Source organism: Ochotona curzoniae, unplaced genomic scaffold, assembly GCF_017591425.1.
Source record: "Ochotona curzoniae isolate NIBS_2020 unplaced genomic scaffold, NIBS_Ocur_1.0 patch305, whole genome shotgun sequence".
NCBI classification, from domain to species: Eukaryota; Metazoa; Chordata; class Mammalia; order Lagomorpha; family Ochotonidae; genus Ochotona; species Ochotona curzoniae.
This window is the reverse complement of record NW_024466868.1, coordinates 248051-272478: the sequence shown is the minus strand read 5'-3', so window position 1 is coordinate 272478 and position 24428 is coordinate 248051. Positions and strand designations below refer to the sequence as shown.

The following is a 24428-nucleotide window of genomic DNA, read 5'->3' as shown; positions in this document are numbered from 1 at the left end:
TGTCTGCTCGGAGCCTTTCTCCCTCCTCCCTTCCCTGTCTCCTAGGTTCTGAAGCTCTAACTGCTCCTCCAGGTTCTACACCGGGTGATTCTAAACTTTTTAAATCACCAGCAGGTGACTGGCCACGAGTTCCAAATTTCCACTGCCGACTCCCCTTTGGAGCTCGAAAGTGACGAGATGCTAACTCCTGTCTGGGTACTTCCATGTGGTATCAGGTGGCTATGTCCGTCTTAGCATGTTCAAAGAGAAATCCCTGAGTATTTCCTTCTGCCAACCTGTCCCAGCTCCGTCATTCATCCCCTTCAACTGCCTTGAACCTCTTTCTCGGGCCATCAACCTGGTGGCCATTCCTGGACTTTGTCCTCACCCATCACATCCCAGCATCACCAAGTCCAGCTGATTCTGCCTCGGGAACTATTCTCATCTTTCTACTTGCACTGCTTTCTTTGTGCCTGAGCAAATGTCTGTTGCTCATCTCCCAGCTTCCATTCTTGCCCTCCAGGATCTATTTTCTACCTGGTAACCCAGAAGGAGCTTGCTGAATGTACGTGAAGCACAGCAGTCTTTGAATCCCCTCAGATCCCCGAGCCTAGAGCCAACATCAAACGCTGTAATATACAGTATAAAGGTCTCGTGCTCCGCCAGTTCGAGTCCCCTTCCCTGCTCAGCGGTGTAGCAGTCACCCAGCCTTGCCCAGGTCCTGCAGAGGGCTCGGTCACAGGCCTCTCCTGCCCTCTGAGGGTGTGGGGTGGAGGGTGGCAGGGCTGGCAGGCCCCAGGGCTAAGTGCTGAAATCTCCGCTCACTCCTCATTCTGCTGCAGGGTCTCTTGCCCATCGCCTCACTCTGGTATCTCCATTCTATGTAACCGCTGTCTGAGACCATATGGACCTGTGTATTCCCCGCTTCCCCTTTCTCCTTTGTGTCAACTGTGTCAACAGTGCCTGGCACCAAGAGGTGCCCAGCACAGGGGTCCAATGAATGTTCCATTTGAGCAGATGTCTGCTCTGCTGGCCCAGGAACAGATGGGCTGGCCATTCCCTACAGCGGGCCTTTCTGCAGGCGTGAGGCTGTCGGTTTCCTCATCTGAACTATGTAGTTGGCCTGCCTGTCCACTGTGCAGCACCAAAGGTTCAACGGGACAAATCTGAACGCGGGGCCCTGTGGCTACTGTTCAATAGGCACTTAATACTAGCTAGTGTGTATCTGCACAAGCCACACACTCACACTTGGCACACTGAGTCGAGTGTCCTGCCCTTGGCACCTCAGCCTTTGTGCCCCCGCAGCGATCTGCGCGTCTGACAGACTCTGCCCCTGCGCGGCTGGGAGCACTGGAAACCTCCGGAGCAACTTGTCTTGCTCTCCAGGGTAACAGCAGGCGCAAGCACCCTCCGGGCCAGCTTCCTGCTTCGAGATGTGCAAGCCCTGGTCAGAGGCTCCTTTCACTTGGGACAACACAGAACAGCTGGAACAATTTAATCTTTATCATTTATTATTTCTGTTTGGATAACATATATACATATATACAAAACACCTACTGTCAGAATCCTCTTTGATAATTTCATTTGATTTACAAAAACGGGACAGCAAAATAACTTAGGTCACTAATACTGTACAAAAATAAAACTGATTAAACAGTTGTAAAGATCGGTTATCTTACAGTGTTACAGATCATTCCTCTGTGATGGAAGAGCATCTCGGTCTACCCAGTGAGGGCTACTGTGCTAGGATCTGCAGACGGACAAGCGAGTCGGTTTCTGTCACTCTACCGAACAGAATTCTCAGAAGCAGCATGGTGTAGAGCCAGCCTGCCAGGGCGTCAGTCCGCAATGGAGAAGAGCTTTCTTCGTCCCTAACCCAGGAGAGGAGAGATCTTAACTCTAAAACTAGTCCATTTTCCAGAATATGACAACTACTTACAGTATTAGGTAAAATGACGCTTCTCTCTTTTTAAACACCTGTGGTAGTCTTTCAAAAATTCAGTTTGGTTAAAAAAGTAAACAAAAATTACTATCCTGCATTTGGATTTTTCAGAAGTTAAATCCATGGTCTTTTTAATATAAAAAGTAATTACTTCATAGTTTTAGTGTTGACCGAGCTCTAGTAGTCTATCGGAAGCATACCATGACGGTAAATCTAATCAGAATGCTGGTTTCTGTTTTGTGGTGTTTTAAAACAGGATTTCTCACAAAGAATAAAAAGCCTCGAGTTTATAGTACGTTACTAGAACACATAAGAGAATATCAAATGTGTGTTTGTCAACAACTTGAAAAGGCAAGTAGCAACTTTTTTGGGGAATTGTGCATTTTTTTTTTAAATAAGTTGCTGCAATTAGATCCATCGAAGTGCTTGACAAAAGCCACATTTAGATTTACTCCTAAAAACTAGAAAGATTGTCTTTCACTGACTTTATTTTCCTTCATTTCTTTCTGTGAGGGAAAGACGAGTTTTTCCGAGTTAGCAGGTTGCTAGGCAACCTCCAACTCCTCACTCACGGAAGGCAGCGTGCAGTGTTCCAAGCAGGCCCTCCCTGAAGCTCTCTGAGAAACAGGGAGCTAACCTATTCCGTATGGAAGAACAGATGTCCTGAAAACTGATTTTGGACACAGAAATTAAAATTTGGTTTAAAACAAGCGTTTCAAAAATCTGAAACAGAGGTAGAAAGTGTTCTTTATTTTTCCTGACATGTTTTCTCCCGAGAAAACACTTCCTTTATTAGTCCATGGACTGCCCCCAGTCCCTAGTGTTAAAAGCAGTTCTCTTTATAGAACTACCAATACAACTACGTTGGTGAAACAACAACGAAAAAAACAGCGTGCTAGTGATGGCTGTTGAAGAGTCAGCCGAGACCCGTGCCCGCCGCAGGGCCCACCCTGATTCGAAATGGCGAGGAGTCAGGTGGAACAGGACTTCACCGCTCGGTAGGCACCCGAGCTGACACGACATGTCGGCAGCACATGTAAATACGAGGGTGCACCATAGCTCCCCGTCTGTAGTTATCAGATAAAATCGCCAGAAAGCGTTACTTCTGAAGAAAAAAAAATGTAAACATTTCCCCCCTGATCACGGCTGACTCTCCTCACTTGAGGTTGATTTTTCTTTTTTTTTTTTTTCTTTTTTCTTTTTAAACTATGAAAACTCATTGTTCTGCGCACATAAAGGCCAAAATGAGGTCTTGGGACAGGTGGCGCCCGCGGGGGTGGTGGCTGGGACCACTGTAGACACCGAGACGTGAGGCGCAGTGGCGAGGCTCTGATGGGACGGACGTGGCCTCTCCGTTGCCCACCTGTGCCCTCGGTTCCCCCTGGAACTAGCACGGAGTCTCCCTGGGGACTGGCTGCCTACAGGAGTTTCCTTCCCTCGTCCTGCGGCCACTCCCTTCCTTCTGACACAGCTCTCTGCATCTAACAGTGGGGGTTTGGTGGGAACGTGCCAAGGGACCTACGAACCTCCACTGCCATCAAACCCAGCAGAGATAACATCTTTTAGTGACATTACGGTACACTAAGGGGATGTTAACCACAAGGACAGGAAAATGTGGAAAAGTTAATAGAGTTAAAATTCTTTTTAAAAACACTTTTTAAAAGTTTTTAAGACGCTACCCTCCTCCTCCTTTCGTGCCTGTTGGTGTAGCCTCTGCCCTCGCATCTCCGCCATGGTTTCTTAGGGACACGTGTGTACTGTGGAAAACGCAGATTAGAACGTGGCGCTTCTATCTTCAAAGCATAAACTTATTCATCCTCTGCATTAGGAAAAAAAGTGCAGCTTATGTTGAGAAAGTACAGTTCATACAAAGCAAGGTTGAAAAGTTCTGTACCAGCGTGACTGGCCACAGGCTCACCTGGGAGTCGGTGGACCCACTGACTAAGGAAAACTTCTGTGTTTGTCCTAAAAGACAGATCATGCTGGAGCTGTGCTCTGGCTGGCATAAGCACAGCTGTGCTACGGCGTGCTCTGTGTTGGTGGCCGGTCGTTGGTTTTTTGTTTTTAAATCTCCAAAGCTAACGTGATTCAGGAGAGTGGTTCGCTAATAAACAAACTGAAGCACACTCGTCAATTACATGAAAAGGTAAGAAAAACACTTCCGAGTGATAGCAAGCAAAAAAGGGCCTGGCGTTCATCCAGGCGACCCCCAGGTCAGCTCCCCGGGTCGGCCCCTATGTACACCTGTGCGGCTCCGGAGGCAAGCCCCCAGCCAGTCACAGCCTCGCTCCCCTGTCCCCACCCCGGCTACCCTGGGTGGGCGGGAGAAAAAGTAAAGGGGAAAAAAAAAAATCTGCCTTTTCTCCAGCAGTCAAGAGGGGACCAGGTGTGGACTTTGATCTCAGGCTACAATGTGCTTTTTTAAAAAACAAAGCAGAGAGAAAGGGGGAAAAAATGAGAGCCGTGGAGCCCAGCGCAGGGGCTTCGGGAGCCCCTCTTGCGTGGGGCTGGGTCTCCACGGGGCCCGTGCGTTTCCGGGGAGGCTGGGGCTGTCCACCCCCCTGGCGGCCGCGCGGGGTCGGGAAGGGGGTCGGACGCGGTCGGGGGCGCCTCACAACGGGCTGGCCAGCGCCTTTTTCGACCTCTTGATCATGCTGGGGTGGAACTCGGTGTGGCGCCGGGCGTGCTTGGTGAGGTGGTCGCTGCGCATGAAGCGCTTCTCGCACAGCGGGCAGCGGAACTGCTTCTCGCCGGTGTGGGTCCGGTAGTGACGGGTCAGCTCGTCCGAGCGGGAGAACTTTTTAAGGCAGTCTGGCCACGTGCAGGGGAAGGGCCGCTCGCCTAGGAGAGAAGGGACACTGGAGGTTAGAGAGGGCCAGTCAGGAAGGTGCCACGGGTCACTGCTCGCCATCCTGCAGGGGGTGCCCTCCTCACTCTCCACCCCCGGCTCCCCACATCCTTGTACACTAACGTCCTCACCGCAGCACCCCCAGAAGGGATTTCATTTGCAGACGGGGACTTTAGGGAGGCCATTAACAGTCCACAAGGTTCAGTCACTGCCTGCAGTGGCTGTGCGCCTAGAACAAACATGTTCCCAAGAAGGCACAGCCACAGGTGGCTGTCCACCCTCCCAGGAGAGAGGCCTCAGCTTGAACCATCCCTGCCTGGGCCTTCCTAGGACCCCCTGTGCCTAGGCCTCCCACCCCGTCATGGGGGCTGTAGCCACCTGGGCCACGTGGCTAGGAATGGCCTGAGCTTGCCGTTCTGCATTAAAGTGATCCCTCAGAAAGCACGAACTCTGCTTTCCTCTCCTGACTGGCTGGCTGGCTGCGGGCGTCCTCTGTGAGCTGCCCACGTTCTGCCATCGGGGGATGGACGGTAACAGGTGTCTGGGGCAGCTGGCCACCGCCCACCTGCAGCACACCCCGCTGCAGCCTGGTTGGCCCTGGAGAGGCTCTGCCGCATTTACTGCCTGTAAACGCCACCACCTTGGCACCGACGTCTGCTCCCACTGAGGAACGGGAGCTTCTGCTTCTCCCCCTGTAACTTCCAGACTAAGCAGCCACAGCTTCTTCCATAGCCGTCCTGGGAGAAGCACCGATGTCCCGGTAACACGGCAGGCACGCAGCTATGGGCTTCCTGGGCATCCACTCTAAACTCTCACAAGCACCCCAGCACCCAGTGCTGCTTTACAGAGGACAGCACGGAGCCCGGCAGGGTTAAACTGCTCACCCGAGGCCACGGAGCCAGACACCAGGGCCCCACACTGACTTCGTTTTCGGAACTCCAGGCCTGCACCCGGAACCCTCACTGTCCTGCTTCCTGGGAGTCTTGGGAATTTGACAGCGTCACCTCCCTTCCCTGGATTCCCTGTCTCCACAGCAGCTCAGTGTTGCCTGCCAGACACAGCCACCACAGCTTCAAGAGCAGCACCTCCACCACCTTTAGGGTGATGGGGCAGGGCCAGTGCCCATGATGTGCAGAGAACATCTGTGTGTACATGGGCAGAAAGGTTGCATGGCCGTGGGAGATGAGCACTTCTCCTTGCCTGCTCTTCATGCCTCCAGCACAGCCAGTAGCAGCTGCCTTGTAGACACAGGACCCGTGGACTCCTGGTGCCCACAGAATTCTCCAGAAACTCCTTCCAAACTCAGAGAGAAGCTGCCGAGGCTAGGAGCTGGCCAGCGCGTGGCCTGAGTCAGCCCCAAGGCATGCTTTTTGTCCTCTCGCGTCACCTGTGCCTGGGAGATGTGGCAGCGTGACAGAAGCCAGCCAAAGCAACCAACCCAGCTGCCTTTGCGCTAACCTCTGTGTGACTAGTGAGTCTGTGCTCTAAGCAGAGGGATGCTCCAAGGCTCTGCACAGACCCAGTGTGGGAAAGCTGGGCAGTGGATGCTGTCCGCACAGATTGCATTATGAATCCCTGAGCTCGGGGCTGAAAAGCTTCAGCAGCAATGGATGATGATGACCAGAAGTAGCTGGGATCCCATCCCTGTGGGGCATGGAGAGAGCTGCTGGTAGTGATGCATGTAGATTTCCCTGCTGTGTGTGTGTGGAGGGCATGCCAAAAGGAAACACAGCTGTCCCTAAAAATCTCAGCAAAATTGTGGTGTTGGGAGTTCAACTTCTGTAAGGTACAAACAGATATTCACAATGCAGGAAGACGGAACATCTTGAGGTCAAGACCCAGTCCTGTGGGACTTTCCTCCTGCTGCCGCTGCCAGACGCAAACCTACAGCCAGCCATCTCCTTGGTATCCTTGGGAGACCTGATTCCAGGACCCCCTACCCTGCACCACTCAGGTACCACCCAGGCCATGCTTGCTCAAGCCCCTTAAGCGAAATGCCCTCCCCTGTGCTTTAAATTGTATCTAGATGACTTATAACACAACAAGAAAGAAAACATATATATATCCAGGACAGATGAAATTTTTTCCAGATTTTTTGGTTGAATCTACAAGAAGGACCCCTGTTACAGAAGGCCAAGACATAGGAACACCCCCCTTACCCTCACACAGAACAGACACCCCCCACTTTCACAAATCACACAGGCACCCCCCCCCCGCCCCCGCCGACAGCACAGTGTGCACAAGGGCCAGGTCTAGGGTATGCTGGGTTGGGCACAGCACCTGCTGGTTTGCATAGGACATGGGGCAGGGATGGAACTGACCAGGCAACTACAATCGCGTGTGTGCGTGTGTGTAGACTGATACTACTGATGGACTGACCTGGACCCTGTACTGACTGGGGTCACCCCAGGTGAGGTTTCTTGGGGGACTACTTCACTGGCCCACTGGGCTCAGAACTCCCTCCACAGGGAGGACCACAGGCTTTGTGGTCTGACAGGCGTGGTCAGGACGGATGCCTGTGCAGTGGACGGCATGTCCAGGTGCGTAAGTGGGACATGACGGCCAGCTCATTTGGGCCTACAGAAGATGGAGAACAGAACAGGTTGGCTTACTCTCCAGGACAAGCTTTGGCAGCGAGCATCTGGGTGAGCGGATGCAACAGGGTGGATGGTAGGGCACTGTGCAATAGGCCTTGGAGGATTTCTTCAGTCTTGGAGCAACAGCATCTTAGAACCCAAAGCCACTCAAGCAATACCCTTGGAACGTTCTTCTCCACATCCAGGTTTCTAAGATGACTTCAAGTGGACATCCCCCCTCCTCCGGGCACTGATGTAGCCTGGCAGCTGGGAGCAGCCCCTCCCCACCATACAGAAGAGAAGGAAAACAAAGTATTTGTCACGCCTACCTCCCCTCATAGCTCCACCTTCCCCACCCTAATCCATGGTCCCCAGGGACAAGCATCCTTTTCAATTATGTAAACAACATCAAAAATAAGATTAAATAATAAAAATGTGGGAAAAATATATAAAAAGAAAATTGGGCCCGGCACGGTGGCTTAACGGCTAAAGTCCTCGGTTTGGATGCACTGGGATCCCATATGGGCGCTGGTTCATGTCCCGGCTGCTCTACTTCCCATCCAGCTCCCTGCTTGTGGCCTGGGGAAGTGGTCAAGGACGGCCCAAGGCCTTGGGACCCTGCACTGTGGGGGAGACCCGGAAGAGGCTCCTGGCTCTTGGCTTCGGATTGGTGCAGCTCCAGCTGTTGTGGTCACTTGGGGACTGGACCAGCAAATGGAAGATCTTTGTCGCTCTCTGGAAATCAGCCTTTCTGATACAAATAAACAAGTCTTAAATAAGTACATAAAGACACCTACTTGGAGGTGAGTTGCTATACTAGAGGAGCCCTGCTACTCTTTATTTCTTCAGGATGATTCTGACAAACACGAGGAACATTCAGTGATGGGAATCCAGATGAGGAGTTGGCATTCTTCCTCTGCCCTGGAGCCGCCTGTGACCTGTCTGGGCTCACAGTGCAAGTTCATGTTGTAATAGGAGAAAGTTGTATGAAAATAAAGACACCCTGTCCTTATAGGGAGGCTTATGAGAAACAGCCACGCTCATTACCTGTCATTACTACTTGTTGGCTACAACAGCAATGTTGAACGGTGGCAACCGATGCTGAACGGCCCACAGGGTTAGAACCAGCTGTCACCTGGCCCTTCGTGGCCTTGCACTGACCACTCCTCCTAGCAGAGGATGCATTTCGGCCCGCTGTCCTCCAGGTCCTCAGGAGACAGGTGTGTCATCAATCATGTGGTGGAGCCCGTGGTCCACTCAAGAGGCACAAAGATGCAGTAGTGCAGGTGGCCAACATGCTGCAGCACCTCTTGTCCCCGGTCCAGTTCCCGTGGGAGGCAGAGCAGAGTAAACCAGAGCCACTGAAGGCATCCTCTTGAGAGACACGCCACGTGTTACACCCGAGCGCGTGAGGCGTGGGGAGGTCTCAAGTGGACAGCAGCAGGCGGACGGCCAGATGGGGGGCACAGAGGACCTGCCAGGAGCAAAGCATGGCCCCAGAAGCCTGGGCTCACCCTGGCCTCCCGCAGCTCAGCGCCATGGTCCCGAGGAGAATGGCCAGGCACGTGGCGAAGCAGCTCTCTCAGAGAGAGTACTAATGAGTTAGCATCTCACGGGAAGGGAGGAAGAAGGGGGAGGCCTGAGGAGGTGCTTTATTTCTGGCCTTCCGCAGGAAAGCACACCCAGAGGCTGTGACAATAAGCTTTACTGGAGCAGAGCTGTGAACGCACAGGCCGCTCGCAGGTCTCATTATCCATACGCTGCATCCCGCCCCTAGCAGCAAGAAGCTGAGCACCTCCTCTTAGCAGAAAATACCCTGTTCACAGAAGCTACCACCCAGCCCACCACTCGGGTCAGGATCTCAACTCTCCTGGGCCTGCAGGGGTGGGGGGCACCAGGGAAGTGCAGTGGGGCTGGCTCACGGTCCACCCTCCCAGCACACAGGCCATGAGTCAGTGACACCAAGTGAAGCTGCTGTTTTTTTAGGGAAGCCCTCTAATTCAAGATGTGGGGTGCTCTCCATGGAAGAGAAAGGATAGGGTGCTTGGCAAGTGCCCCTCCTGGGGTCCTGGTCCCCTATGCACCCCCATTCTGCCAACTTCCTGCTCCTAAGCCAGGGAAGCATCTAGAAAGGCCCGCCTTTGAGGTAGGAGGGTTTAAATCGGAGGATTTAAAATCAGAAATCTACTGCTTAGCAAAAGTAACCCAATCTGGGGGAAAAAAGAAAGAAAAGAAACAAATTTCAAGGAATTAGGCCTCCTTTTCATAACAGAACTCAAGATGTACCAATTAAGAATCAAAGACTCCCACAGATGTAAAAACGCCAGCGGCTGTGTCTTGGAGAGAGACTGGTGGCAAGAAATGGCAAGCAGAAGTTAGAGATAAGAGGATAATTTGATCTTAGGGAATCCTATGGATACTCATTTTCATTTCAGTGGCCTAATCACACACATGTTCCCTAAACTCACCATCCAAGGTCAGTGGAGCACTGTTCAGGTTGAAGCCTCAGGCCCCACTGGCCATCACCGCCTGACCTCCCTCCCACCTCAGTGGTTCCTCTGGACGCACTCTGCCCTCTCTGTACCTAGAAAAGTTCCGATCTACAGGACAGAAGGGTGTGGGGTCCTCGTTTGGAATGGAGAGTTCCACATCTTCCTGTATCATCCCCTTGGCCTAATGCTGAAGTCAGAAGCCTCCTGTTGGCCAGAACTATTGCTCTGCATCCAAATGTTCTGAATGACGAAGGATGCCTGGCAGGGTGGGGGGAGACGCCTCCTCGGTGCCAGGCTATGCCAGTACCACTGGCTCCTGACTGCAGGCTGAATGCTGTGCTGTGCCATCCTTTGATGATTTCTGCACCAATACAACAACTAGCAGACAGTCTGTAGCTTTTACTCGTGGTCCTTGTGTGTCGTGGAAGATGGCCTGTGCCATATTTCTGGTTCTGAAATTGAAGCAGGCGGGTCCCTGTAACCTCTCTGTACGTGGCACTTCCTCTCTTGGGCACACTGACATCTAGAGAGCGAGCCTTTTGGAAGAGCACTGGCGTGGCCTCCTGATGTAGCTGATCCATGAGAAAGCTCACAGGCCGCCTCTAATATCAACGGGGCCTTCGCTCAAGGTCTCAAAACCAGCAGCAATTCTGTGTGATGCTCCTCTCTGGTCCCTGTGACAGCCACTCTGAACCCAAGCTAGAAAGCAACATGCCATATTTCTCTGCCCCACAATGCAGCTCTCCAGGCACTCCCATTTCAGCTGAGTTCTCAGGACTGGAGAGCTGGATAAAACGTCAACCATCCTCCAAAGACCCAGAGGTGAAACGTGAGCTCACAGCCACAGGGCTGCGCCTTCCACAGCCAGGCCAAGCTTAGCTAACTCAAAGCAGTGGCATTCCTGCCTTGCCCAGGTTATTTGTGGAAAAGACAGTGAATCAATAATTCACCAGGCACTCAAGCAGCGGATGGGAGAGACATGCTGAACAAGAACCTCCCCCGTGAACACAGCTATACTGGAATCTGCAGTTTGGGTGAGTTTAGGACCCTGATCTCAGGCCAGTCATGGTTCGGCCAGCTGGGCGAGCCGATGACCTGCACCAAGACAGGCTGCAGAGCAGCATGTGAGCCAGATGAAAACACTTCTCAAATCTGCCCTTCCATTTGGCACCACACAGCAACATGTCCCAAGAGCCAAGGCCAGTCCAACAGCGGAGAGCCCTTCCCCAGGGAGCTGCTCACCGCCCACTCCCAGGCCCCTTCCTTCCAGGGCCGTGCCTGCAGGAGGTCCAACCATGAGTTCCCAAGATGTAAACATGGAGGTCCTTACATCTGAAGTCTTGTGATTTTTTTATTGTTATTAATATTGTATTATGTGATACAGTTTTATAGGCACTGGGGATTCCCCCCACCCCTACCACACCCCTCCCCCCATAGTGGATTCCTCCACCTTGCTGCATAACCACAGTTCAACTGAACTTGAACTGAAGTCTTGTGATTTTTCCAGGGCTTGCCACCAAGCCTGAGGTTGGGGAGGTGGGGAGAGGTTAAAGCAGATCCGCTACTTTCCCATGGTTCTGTTCACGATGGTTCCACAATGGTTCCACTTCATGACGGTGCAGAGGCAATCAGAAAGCAGTAGAAACTGTGGCCTCAAGGTGACCAGCAATGCCACTATAGCAAGGCTCTCCAGCTCTTCCCCCACTCCATCTCTGCCTTGGCAGTGGGGAACACACCTGCCACCCGGACCACCACTCAAGCATTCTGCACGCTTGCCCCAGTCCCCCACCCCTAGAATGCAGGGGGCACACATTCCCTGGGCATGGTGCTCAGCACCCAAGATCACCAGGCAGGGCAGGTGCAAGGCCCTGGGGGAGATGGAACCTGCTTTGGGTGGTATTTTCAAAATCTGGGAGGGGAGACCCAGACCTGGGGAAGCAACCCGCGTTCTTTCATGCTGGGAACCCTTGCTGCAGACACACCTCCGGCACCACAGAGAAGGCAGAGCAGGCTGTCTGGAAGCCATCCTTTTGTTCATTCAAATGGCAATGCAGTAAAAAACTATGGGAGAATTACAGGGGCGGGGGATTGGGTCCCTCGTATGTGCTTTTGTGATTTTTTTAAGTTTTGTTCTTTGCTTCTTACGATTGATCATGGCATAATTTTGCTGAGTAGCATACACTCCATCTAGCTTTTCGAATCTCAGCGGGAAATGCTGTAGAAAAGCTCAGTGCTGGCTACACCTTTGTCCATTATCACATGGAGGACAAAGTGCTGATATACACGAGATGGGCACCACTTCCTGCAGGCGCTAGGATGGACACCGTGAATAAAGAGCAGGTGAATGGCTGGCTCTGCGGTGACTCCCGAAAGTGCATGCAAACATGGTATGAAAAGATAAACTGTTGCTCCAAATGTGGAACCCAGGAATGGCTCTTGCCCTACTGTGCGTTTCCCACGTGCTTTCTGAAGCCCTTTCGTGCTGGGTCTGTGGGAGGCTTGGGCTGCCAGCTTCTAGAACATGCACTCCAACAATGCAAAGAGGATGAGCTCAAACTCCGCTTCTTGCAAAGACCCCTTTTCTGTTCACATGTCTTTTATGTCCAACTCCAGAGACAGTTCAGAGCTCTTCCCTTCAGATAGAAGAAAAGCATGGAGGGAAAATGGTGGCCTGCTGTTCTTCCTCTCATTTGGTTGTCATTTGCCGCTTGGAGGGTCATGGTCCACGGTGGCAATTCTAATGGGACTGTTGAACATGCTGGGGAATGCTGAAGAGCACATCTGCACTGCAGCTGCGCAGGGACCCTGTCCAGGCTCTCAGCCCGTGGAGATGTGGGGTGGGAGGCAGCCCCACGCCTCTAGACTCAGACCAAAGCCTGCCAGTGACTTACTTCAGGGCTAGGCAATCCGTTTGAGCTCAGTCATGCAGCTTCAAGCCCGGGACTTGTGGCAACAAACTATCTCTGTGCAGACACTGAATGGCAGGATGAGAGTTCAAATTACTGCCATTCAGAGTCCAGCCATGAGAGAACTCAGAGCAAAAGACGGCCATGCCGCAGAGAGACTCTGAGCAATGCACTGAGCGGTGACCAAAATGCCAGCTACCCATGGGCTGCATGTGAACTAACAGAGTTCTGTTTGTGTTCAAGACAGTCCAAGTTTGGATGCTGTTGCTTGCAAGCCACAGTCCTGAGGAAGGCTACTATGAATCCCCTACTGGGTTCTTGCTCATTCGGAACAAAGTGGTTCCCCAGGTGACTCTGCACAAGAGTCTAGAAGTTTTGACAATTTTCCTAAAAAGCTTTTGTGAAAACCATCCACAGGCCAGAGACAGAAGAGTAGACAAAGATGGGGGCTTGAGGCAGCCACTGAGTCACACCTGGTTAAACCTCACTTGGGATCTCCCGTCCCACAGTGACGGCCCAGCTACTCTGCCTGCAGGCCAGGTCCTGTGTGTTCACTTGGGTGTCTACCACCCACCGAGACGTGGAGAGCTTTTGGTTTCAGCCTTGCCCAGCACTCAGTGCTGTGGGCCTCTGTGAGTCAGTACCCAGAAGATATTCTTCTGTCACTTTGAGTCTGAAGTAAATTAAAAATTTAAAAAACTGTAGCTTGAGAGCCAAATCTAAGGCTTTTGGTAAAAACCCAAGGGTCCAGGTCAACAACCATTCCCACACGACCCCAAGCTCTAGGAACAGCCTGGCCAAGGCTCCTGGGAAGGGAGGGACAGTGGCACCGTGCTCAGCTCTGGTCCTTGGAGCCAACGTCAGGTTCCTTTCAGATCTAAGAAGGATCCTCATGTTTTGAGAGGGTGTTTGCCCATCATCTATGCCTCTGCTTCCGTGTGAGCTGCACGCAGGTTTCCAAGGATGGCACTCACTTCCACAACCATAGCCTCGGCTTAGAAAAAGAGTAATAGCCCTTCCCTGAGCACACATGCCGCTGCCTACATTTCCAAGCCTCATCATCAATTTTGCACGCCTTGAGCTCTCCTCTTTAATCTACTTAAATAATGCCCTCACTCCAGAAAGGCTCAGCCTGGCGAGGGGTGGGAGAGGATGGTGGCGCCCTCCTGATCAAATCTGTAAGCATTCTCAATTCCGTTTAAGGACACCACCCAAGCCTCAGCACCGAGGGAGGATGGGAGCTAACTGGCTCTTGGACTGCCAGGAGTTCAGGTTTGAGGTCCTGACTCCCACTTCCCAACTCAGGGTTCCAGAGTTGGAGTTATCTCCTACCCAACTGGGGTGGAGAGGGCAGCGTGTGGGCACAGTGCTGGAAACACGGGCCCCGGGCACTGATGGGAACACATGGCGGGAAGGTCCCACACACCTCTCTCCCCACTGCACTTTTTCTGCATTATCATGTGGAGGCCAGGACAAGACGAATACTTCCTCTCAGCCTTAATGTGCCAAAAGGTATTAAAATTTCAGGAGGACTCTGGGAAGGGAGGAGAGGGGAACCTCCTGCAGCTTGGCCTGGGGCAGTTCAACAGAGCTGGGTTCCTCATAACCAAAGGGAGGCTGCCTTGGCTGTCATCAACTGCCCCTTTCTGGACAAGGTCAAGACACAGCAGGACAGGGTCATACTTGCAAACCCTCTAGATGGGATGGGAGAAAGAATTCAAAATGGAGCAAGAACCAAGCACCATGCCGCCAAAAGCTGGAAAACAGGTGTTGGCTGTTCCTGCTCAAAACCATTCCAAGTGTCTGTTGCAGCTTGGGGGAGACAGGCGCTGCCCAGGGCCACCGCTCCCAGCTTGTTTAAAAGGAACATCTTCCAGAAAGGCAGGGTGGGGCTCCTGCTTCCCTACAGACCACACACTGATGGCATGACCTCTCAAGGTTATGCCCAACCTCCAAGTCCCGAGTCAGGCCGGGGCCTATGACTAACTTTCAAGCAAAACCCAGGAGAGGAGAGGGCAGAGGAGCTCAGGGACCCCCAGGAGGACCTGAAGTCAGCCTGCTGCTCCATCTGGAGGGCTTTTGTCCTCCTCCCTCAGCCCCTCCCTTTGGCTTGTGTTGCATGGAAACAGAAAGTGCCTTTGTGCCAATTACCAGGCACTCCTTTACGCTCTGCAAGTGGGCGCCCACATAGGCATACTCGCAGAAACGTTAGGGGAAGGTGGGAGGGTCGGATGCGGGGGAGGATCCTGGCGGGGGAGGAAAGGCAACAGTCATCTCGCTCACACCTGATGGGAGGGGAGGGGGAGATAGAAGAAATGGGAAGATCTGGAAGTGCAGGCTAGCGCAGTGAACCCAGGGCGCTTTCCTTTCCTCCGCTGAGCACGCTAAGGCTGCAGGTGGTCATGGCGCCCACTCTCCGGGGCCACAATGGCCGCCTTCCCACTGTCCTAGCAAGCTTGTCGCTGGGAAGTGCCGGCTGGGAAGTTCCCACAGACGTGGGACCTGCGTCACAGCTGAGAAATGTAAACCCAACCCCTCTGCGCCCTGTGCCTGGGGGCTCCGAACCTGAACCACACAGCCCTCCCTATGCCACCTCCTCTCCCAGGGGGTGGGGGTGTGTCTGGACGGCAGGTAGTTCTCTCATCTCAGCCCCCACCTGAGGTTTCAGACACAGTGTGAACTCTACCATCCGACTCGCATTTGCTGTGGTGCAACTGCAACCAGCCAGCAGCCTAGGCTCCTGAGGCCCCACCGGCCCCCTGGAGAGTAGGGGCGGGGATGGGGGGGGAACCTGCGGGAAGGAAACCCCAGCAGCTCCTGGCCCCGCCTGCCTCCGGGAGGTCCCACCCTCAGGGGAAGACCTCAGCTAGGGGCCAACTTTGCTTAGCTACATTCCTGAGGGCTGTAGCTTCCTAACCAGGAACCAAATGCAAGCCCTCCAGGCAATGCGTGCTTTGGGACTGTATGGGTTGCAGCTAGAGCTTTCTGCAAGCAGCCCCCAGCTCTCAGATGGGACTCGGGACTGGACGTCCCTCCTGGGGGTGGGAGAGCAATGGGATGCCCCTCATCCCAGCATACATACCTGCTGTGTGTGTGTGTGTGTGTGTGTGTGTGTGTGTCCAAAATTCTCCAGTGCCTGATGAAGTCTGGGCTATCACGATGGCCTGGGGCCTTCGGCCTACCACTGTCAGAGGTCACAGTGCACCCGTGACCTTAAAGTGGCCGCAGAGGTGGCAGTTAGGGACAGACTGGACGAAACAAAGCACAACAACAAGAAAGGGCATCTCCTTAAGGGACCAGCTAACGGAGAAGCTGAAGGCAGAGAGAACGCTGTGCCAGCCAAGCTCGGGCTCAGGCGTCATGTCAGACTCTACGTCACTGTGGGAACTCTCTGGAAAGAAGAATGGGAAACAGGGCAGAGAACTTTAAGATCATCAAAGTGGACCCGGCATGATAGCCTAGGGGATCCCATAGGGGTGCCTGCTTGTGTCCCAGTTGCCCTACCTCCTATCCAGCTCCCTGCCTGTGGCCTGGGAAAGCAGTGGAGGATGGTCCAAAGCCTTGGGACCCTGCACCCGCGTGGGAGACCCAGAAGAAGCTCCTGGCTCCTGGCATTAGCCACTTGGGGGAGTGAACCAGCAGATGAAAGATCTTTCTATTTTTCCTTTTCTCTGTAAGTCTCCAATGAAAATAAGCCTTAAAAAAATAAATTATCAAGGCACTCTGGTGCATTTACAAAGATAACAGGTTGTAAGACTTGGGCAGGGGCTGCTAAGGCCCCCTCCAGCTGGGGCCTGCCCCAAAGCACAGCCTGGCCACGCCCTTGAAGCCCCACCTCCTTGCTCCTTTGCAACATTGTACATCAACTTCTACCCTTGGAGGTTTGCTCCTGTTCCTGGCACAGGGGTCTCAGCATCTGGCGGGAGCAGCCACAGGGGACTTTTGCAGTCATCCCCTCTCCCTATCCTGCAGAGCTTGCTTTTGCTGTCCTTGGGGGACTGCTGGCTTTTTAAATTCCTGCAGCTGGAGTGTGATGCCTGGGACGTGGGGCTTTCTGATTTTTCTGCATACTTCACTGTCAACATCCTCAAGCACTCCTATTACTGGGTGAGCAGTTGACTTAAAATCCACCAGTGGAGAGAAAAACAAAGTATCCTTTGGCATGAAAATAAACCGAGGCCTAAGGTTTCGGGGCATCAAGGCAGCAGTGACCACACGAGCCTGCTCTGACACTTCTAATCAGCTGTCAGCACTGTGACTTCCTGTGAGGTGTGCGCATACTCCATGCAGGACTTCTACCACGCCAAGAGGCTTAGCACGCACCAGCCTGCTTCAGACACCCGGCTTACTCTATTTTTATGCAAAGTCCTCATGTTGGTTGGAAACAAGCATCCAGCAAGGGACAGGGAAAGCCTGTGCTTCTTGTACCTTTGTGAAAGTTCTTCAGCTGAACCATGGATCCACTTAGTGCCTGCTCGCATGCTCTGGGGGGCTAAGACCCGGCCTGGAAACTGAAGGGGGCCCTGAACACATGAGTGGAAAATGCCAGCTCGCCGGGACTCCCGGGGCACCCTGCATTGTACACACGGGCCTTTCCCCATGACCCAAGGGCGGGGGGAGCCCCACTGTGTGCTTCCTGCATGCCATCTTTGCACAAGAACCTCTGCATTTTGGAGGGTGTCCACTTCCTTTGGGGGCTTGGCCACTGCAGCTGCCACACCAGTGACCACACAAGGGGTCCCATCCCACACAGAGTGGCCAGTTCCTACGACCCTGAACTCTAGGCAGGAATCCCAGCACAGCCAATCATTCCATTTTCCCCGGGAAGCCAGGAGTCTGGATTCAGGCTGAACTCCTCTGGTTTTTTCAGATGTTGGTAACAAATGTTTACCAACCCCACACAGCACGTGCAGCAGCAGGCACATGCCCTGTGTGGACTTGGCACTCCAGCTTGCTCATAGCTCCGCAGCTGGGAAATCAGAGCACTTAAGACTCAGCACACTACACCTCAACTGTAGGAGACCGGAGAAGTCACAGGACTGAATTAAATAGGAATGCGTTTATATGACTGGATTTGCTGCTGGTCAGAGGCCCACGTGTGAGGGGCTCTCTCGGGAGTGCAGAGCAGCAGAGCCTTGAGGAAGGGTGAGAGCCCACACTGGGCACACTGGGCACACCGGGTGAGGGAGCGTGGCTCCCAGGATCCCCCAGAAGCACGGCTCCCAGGGGCTGCGCCGGGCCTTCTGCTGCATTTAACACCAGCAGGAAAATCAGGGAACCATGCCCAAACAGGAATCCAGCTAGAAGCATCTCTGCATCTTGGAAATGCTTGAGAACGCCTCTCTGTCTCTTTATTTGCCAAGTCCTTCACACACGCCCCTCCAGCCCCTCCAGCACCGATCAATCCTTACAGAGGCTGAGGGGTCTGTTCAGCCAGGCTTGGGGGCTCCACAGCCCTACCCACCCCAAACCACAGACACCTGGCACCATCCCACTACCAGCTCCAGAAAGCCAGGCTGCAGCCTGCCTCCCCCAGGGTGAGGGACACTCCGCCTGCCACCCCCAGGGTGAGGGAGCACTCCGCCTGCTTTCCCACCCTGGGCAGGCTCTGCCTTCTGGTGAATGTCCGAGCAGCACGCATGCACGCACACACACGCAGCCATTTCTAGAAAAGTCTGAGGGCAGACTCAGGCGAATGGCCCGGCTTGCTGGAGAGCTTGTGTCGGAGCACGGAGCTAACAGAGGCACTGCAGCCTGGCCAGCTGCACGAGTGGGCAGCTCCCTGAAGGAGAAAATGCCTTTACTCCAGCAGTCAGCGGGTGTCAGTGTGAGCCACTCCACTCCGGAGCAGGGCTGACACGGGCCTGCCCAGCAGCTGGCTGGCGGCGAGGACCAGCCTCAGCGGATACACCCCCTTGCTTCAGCCCCAGACGCCCGCAGAAGGTCACAGCCCTCTCCCCTGCTGGGCCTGACTTTCCAAGGTGTTGTTCTCAGGCAACCTAGAGGGTGACGCCAAACGGAACCTGACCTTGCCCCATCCTGGACAAAATACAGTGCTCAGCAACCATCTCCCCTACAACCACTTTCCAAAGGAAACAGGCTCAGCCACAGCGACGTGGCGTTTCCTGGGCAGAAGCAAAGCATCATTCTGAAACCAGAAAGCCCAGGGCCGCCTCCGTAAAGCAGCAAAAACCTGCCACAGCAGAGCAAGTGAGCCCAACCACCACGTCCCGCTCCGCGCCCGCCAAGGGGAAAGGGGCGCTGGCCCTGAAGGGGGCACGCCCCTCCGAGCCTCCTCAAGACAGCCTGGTCCGCCCAGTGCTCTGCACCGTGGGCTGTGCGTGCTGAGCAGAGCCGAGGCGCCCAGGAGGCAGTCTGTTCCAGGCTGCAGCTGGCTCACTAGCCACATCCAGGCTCTCCAGGGGGCAACCATTGCCCCAGTCCACCCTCAAGCCCTCCGGAACCAGAGGACCTTGACCCCAGACCCTCGGCAGGCCCACAGCTCCGCGCCGACCGCCGCCCTCTGTCGGAGGGAGGGTGGGCGGTGGGAAGCCACACTGGGTTGCAGGGAGGGCCACCTAGTCCCGACGCTAACCCTCCGACGGTGACATGACCGCACTGCCCGGCTGCCTGAAGCCGGGTTATTTTAAACCTCTCAGGGGACTCCTGGCCAAATTTAAAACCACCTTGGCCAGCCCCGGGGCGTAGCAAGGCGTCCAGCTCCTTAGCCTTCCCTAAAAGGCTTCGGGTGCAGTGGGCTGGTTCCGCCCTCCCCTCCTACCGCAGGTTTCGGCCACTTGGCCTGCCCCCCCATCCCCACCAGGCGATTAAAGATGCACCATCTGACTTCCCGGGTGGGGAGGCCCTGCCGCGGCGGGGTGCGGGGTGCGGAATCCCCGGGGGCGGGGCGGGCCGCTGGAGGGGGCGGGCACCGCTGCCCGCCACGTCGGGGCTCCGGGTGGCTTTCTGGAGGCTGGGGACCACCAAGATGGAGAGCGTGAGCTTGCCGCCTCCGCACGGCTGGCTACGTGGCTGCAAAGCGCTAAAGCAGCAGCTGCCGCCAACACGTGGCCCCCTCCAGGTCGGGCGCGCCGGAAGGTCGCAGGGGGAGAGCAGAGGGCGACGCCCGCTCACCTGTGTGCACTCGGTAGTGGGCTTTGAGATGGGAGGACTTCCCGTAGACTTTCCCGCAGCCGCTGTAGGGGCACTTGTGCCTCTTCTCGCAGGCGTGTTTTCCCTTCGCCGCCACTCCGGGGTGGAGGAGGGAGAGCGGGCTGGGCGCGCCGCCAGGCTCCTGTCTCTCCTCGGGGCTGTGGGAAGGACTCGACCCAGATTCGGTGGTCACGTCGCTGTCGGATCCCATGTCCTCGTCGGGGCTCTCCAGGCTGTCGCTGCACACCGAGGGGGTCTGGATGGGTCGGTACTTGTTCAGGTCCAGCAAGCTCTTGGCGATGGTGACGAGTGTGCAGTAGTCCTTCCAGGTGTCCCCCGGCTCGCCGTGCTCCTTGGTCACCATCTCGCGCTCGGGTCGCCGCAGCCGCTCGCTGTCCGGGGCGCCTCCCCCGTGCTCCGGCCCGGCGGCGCGGTTCGAGATGGACACCAGACACTGGGCAGCCACGAAGTCCATGTAGCCGGCCGCGGACATGGTGCGGGCGGCGGTGGCGGCGGCGCGGCCAAACTTGGCGCTGGCGGCTGCGGAGCTGGGCTCGCCCTGCCCCTGGCCTCGGACGACGAGCGCGGCGCGGCGGCCAAGGGGGCGGGGGCGCGGGGCGCTGCCGACTCGCACGAGCGCCGAGCCGACCTCAGCCCCTCATCTTTACGTAACCGGCAGCGCCTCCGCACGCAGCATCCACACGGCCCGGGGCTCCGGCGCCGGGCGCGATCACCCCCCGACGGGCGCGCCCGCCCCTCCGCGCCGGCTCCCTTGGAAAGCTGCCACACGTGGCGGGCGGCAGGCGGGTTCGCCTGCAAGCGCCCCCCGAGGCGCGCCGGGAGCGCAGGCTGCAGCGGGGGCGCACGCCCTTGGCCGCCCCCTCCGTGCAGCCCCAGGCGCGGCGCCGTCACCGGAGCGCGCAGACGCGGGTGGCGTGGGCCGCCCCGGGCGCAGACCCTAAGGCGCGCGTTCCCCCCAGGCCAGGGACGCCGTCCGAGCCCCGGCTCCTGCCCGGCCGCACCGTTCCGGCATTCTCTCGCTCGGCAACAATTTCGCAGAATCCCATCACGTCACAATCCAAACCCCCTCCCATTGGCCAGCGGGGAGGCTGATCCAACTCTGTTTACTTTCTCCCCCTGCCAGTCAGGAGGCCCTTTCGGAGGAGAGGTGCGTCCAGCGCCCAGGCGCGCGGCCAATCCGACTGTTCCGTTTCGGCGCCTCGTGCTGCCCCTACAGCCCCGATCGCCCACATTTAAAAGGGGAACAGCCAGGGAGCGGCCGCCCCCGTCTCGGGCAGCGCCTCTCGGGGCGGTGGGCCGGGGCCCGCTGGCTCCCGGTGCGTCTGGCCGAGCTTGGGGGACGCATCCTGCTTAGTCAGTCACGTGCCTTGCCGGGACATGAAAAGAGAGAGAGAGAGCGAGATAGAGAGAAAACTTGGACTTGAGGGTTTCCAGCTCGCAAACAGTTAAGTGACTTCCTGCTAACGCTACAGTCCCAGCAACCCGCCTTCCAATGAAAAGTAAGTTGGTTGATGTCACTGGCCTGGGCTCGGCCAATCGGAAGAGCGTTCCGAGGCGCGCCGCAGCCGGTGCACTTGGCGTGGCCGCTAGTAAAGTTGAGGTCCGCCCGGAGGACAGGCGTGCAGACGTGCGGCGTGCGCCTGCCTCGCACTGTGTCTGTTGGCACCGCTTGCCCAGAGGAAAAACCATCGGCGAGGAAGCACCGCTGTCGTTTGGGATTTGATTCTCCCGAGATGCGGCGGAGTTTGGGGCCCACATTTTGAGCAACCCTTCCATCTGATACATTAAACACGCCCCTGTCATTTTTAGGAATTCAGAACTAACTCGAGTTCCGGCTTTAAGGCAGTCTTTTCTACCGTTGCGCTAGCCTTATAGTGTAACCCCTCTCTTTGCTTCAGCCACAGCTCTAATCCCTCTTTTTTCGGTGTCATTTATTCTAAATAAATCGTTTGTCAATAGCGCTGTTTTAGTCTAGCTTCACACAGACGACGTGTCAGGGCGTGTCCCTTGCTTTAGCGATGCAGACAGACACGGAGTGGCGCCTTGTCTTGCTCACCAGGTGGATTACAGCAAACGAGCCCTTTGGTTTTGTGAAATATTAGCTGTGCTAGACAGAGGCTTAGGACCTGAAACCGCCAGAGAGCCTCGCCATTGAACACGACCTGAGCAGCAGTTGGTGTGGGGCTTGGAGTCTGATTCCCTCTAGGAAATGCTGCAACTTGTTTGCAGTATTTGTCATTCTTTTTTTAAAAAATGAATAAATTAATTTATTTGAAAGGTAGAGAGACAGATCTTCCACCTGCTGGTTCCTCCTGCAAATGGCCTCCGTGGTAGGGGCTGGGACTGGCCAAAGCCAGGAGCCAGGAGGCTGCGATGGGTCAGTGCTGTGGGTAGAGGCTCAAGGACTCCACCCATTCCCCACTGCCTTCCCAGACATCAACAGGGCGCTGGATTGAAAGTGGAGCAGCCAGGCACCATATGGCATGCTGGTTGCTGCAGGTGTTGGCACAGTGTGCCGCAGCACTGGTCCCCGAGGAGGAGCTAGAGCGTCGTCACATTGGACAGGAACATGCGCTTTGCTGTGCGAGGGGCGCTTGCTTTGCGGCCATGCAGATCGTTCATGTTAGTAAGAAGAAGCAGGCTCGTGGTCGTCCTGGAAGGCCCAGAGATTAAATTCTGATGTAGAAGGATGCAGCGGTTTGTTCTGACGTCATCCTTAGGTGAAGCTTGGAAGGCGGTGGCACGGAGCAGGAGGAGAGGGGCGCGTGGTCCACACACAACATCAGCACCACCTTGTCTCGGCCCCTTCAGGAGGGCTCACTGCACAGTGGCCTGTCCAAAGTCAGATAGACAGGAAGATCTTCCGTCTGATGATTCACTCCCCAAATGGCTCCAATGGCCAGTGCTGTGCCTGAAGCGAAGAGCCAGGAGCCTCTTCTGGGTCTCCCAAGCGGGTGCAGGGTCCCAAAGCTTTGGGCCGTCCTGGACTGCTCTCCCAGGCCACAAGCAGGGAGCTGGATGGGAAGCGGGGCTGATTAGAAACAGCGCTCATATGGGATCCTGGGTGTTCAAGGAGAGGACTTTAGCCACTAGGCCACTGTGCTGGGGCCCATCATGGACTTCTTGCATTTTCCCTGCCATCATTTGAGCAAAGAATCCCTCAAAGCCCTTGGGCATTTTCTGAGACAAATTTCACCCGGTAGGCCACAGGGTCACTGGGAAGCTGCACCGTGCTTGGCCCTTTATGGCCAGGGGCAAATCCAGCCAGAGGGCTGGGCTGGTATCCCAACAAAACCGGCACAGCCTCCTTACCCCTCCCTTACCGCCTGTTCTCTTTAATTCCCTTTAATTGCCCTTTGTGTGGACTGGATATAAACCTTGAACTATCTGACCCATTCATTTTAAAGTTGTAGTAAGAGACACTTGGTACTTCATCCACATGTTTACATTGACAAACACAAGTGCTGACGTCGCATCTCTCCTTTTCAACACTGCATTTGTATGGAAGGCAGGGTTAGAAGCAGAGTTCAGCATTCCCCCACTGGTTCGCTTCCTCAAATGGCCCTGACTGGGCCATGCTGAAGCCAGGAGCCAGGAGCTCCGTCCGGTCTCCCAGTGGGTGCAGGGGCCCAAGCACCTGGCCATCGTCTGCTGCTTTCCCAGGTGCAGCGGCAGGGACCTGGATGAGAAGTGGAGGAGCCAGAACCTGAACTGGTGCTCATATGGAACGCTGGTGGCCACGCAGGATCACATTTTAAACCCAACAATTCTAGATTTACTGAAGCACTCTCTCCCTTCCAATCACTCATTCTCCAGATATTCATATTCCTGGCAATGAACTTGGGGCGGAGGAATATGGAAAGGAACCAGGTCTATGCATGAGGCTTGTGTGTACAAAGTAGCGCATCTCCCCAGCACCAACTCCCCCTCCAGGGAGCTCCACTGCCTCTTCAACAACCACTCTTTCCCTGTGTCGGCAACAGCTTGTTGGCTGAAACCAGCTTACACTGTCTTGCCAGGCTGGTAAGATGTGTCCTGGTTCATTTTGGCAAAACAGATTATCTGAAATTAATCTGAATCATCCTGAAATAAAATAATGTACAGGTCTAGCCTGTATCACATAAAACAGGTTTGCTTTTCAAAATGACACCAACTGAAAGCAGCAGAAAAATCGGCCCCTGGTCATGCTTCTTGTGTGTGTGTGTTTTCTCAAAGCCCTGACTCAACCTTTGCTTAATTAGTCAAGATCTCAAGAATAATGGCCTATGGGCTTGTGGCCAGGATCCAGAATCCTCATTTTTCAGGAGGAGAGAGTGGACAAGTGCTGAGCAGTGTGGGGAACGGGCTTCTTTGGGTCTGCCAGGAACGTAGCGAGCTCCAGCCACTTCTGCATCTGCAGGTGGGTGGGATGGAGGACCCACACATCTGCACAGTCTCCTTTCAAAACTCTAAACTCGGAGAGGAAAGCCCTAGAGGGGCAGGCGGGAGCAGGCGTGGATGTGGGTGCCCGGT

General features: G+C 55.0%; 1 protein-coding gene and 1 long non-coding RNA gene across 2 annotated transcripts; both read right to left on the bottom strand.

Moving 5' to 3' along the window:
• Window positions 1-1472: 1472 nt before the first annotated feature.
• On the bottom strand, window positions 1473-4276 carry LOC121167076. The gene is made up of 2 exons (XR_005885534.1): window positions 3840-4276; window positions 1473-1850 (listed from the first exon to the last, which is right to left on the bottom strand). It is a non-coding gene; the product is annotated as an uncharacterized LOC121167076 (long non-coding RNA).
• Window positions 4277-4485: 209 nt separating this feature from the next.
• Window positions 4486-20454, bottom strand: LOC121167075 (Krueppel-like factor 9). The gene is made up of 2 exons (XM_040996456.1): window positions 19878-20454; window positions 4486-4762 (listed from the first exon to the last, which is right to left on the bottom strand). Exons 1-2 carry the CDS (start codon window positions 20386-20388, stop codon window positions 4533-4535), a joined length of 741 nt encoding a protein of 246 aa, XP_040852390.1. The 5' UTR covers window positions 20389-20454; the 3' UTR covers window positions 4486-4532.
• Window positions 20455-24428: the final 3974 nt, after the last annotated feature.

Coding starts and splice junctions, on each gene's coding strand:
- LOC121167075 (XM_040996456.1), bottom strand. CDS start 20,388: ATGTCCGCGGCCGGCTACATGGACTTCGTGGCTGCCCAGTGTCTGGTG. Junction 4,763..19,877: donor CCACTACCGAGTGCACACAG/GTGAGCGGGCGT, acceptor CTTCTCTCCTAG/GCGAGCGGCCCTTCCCCTGC.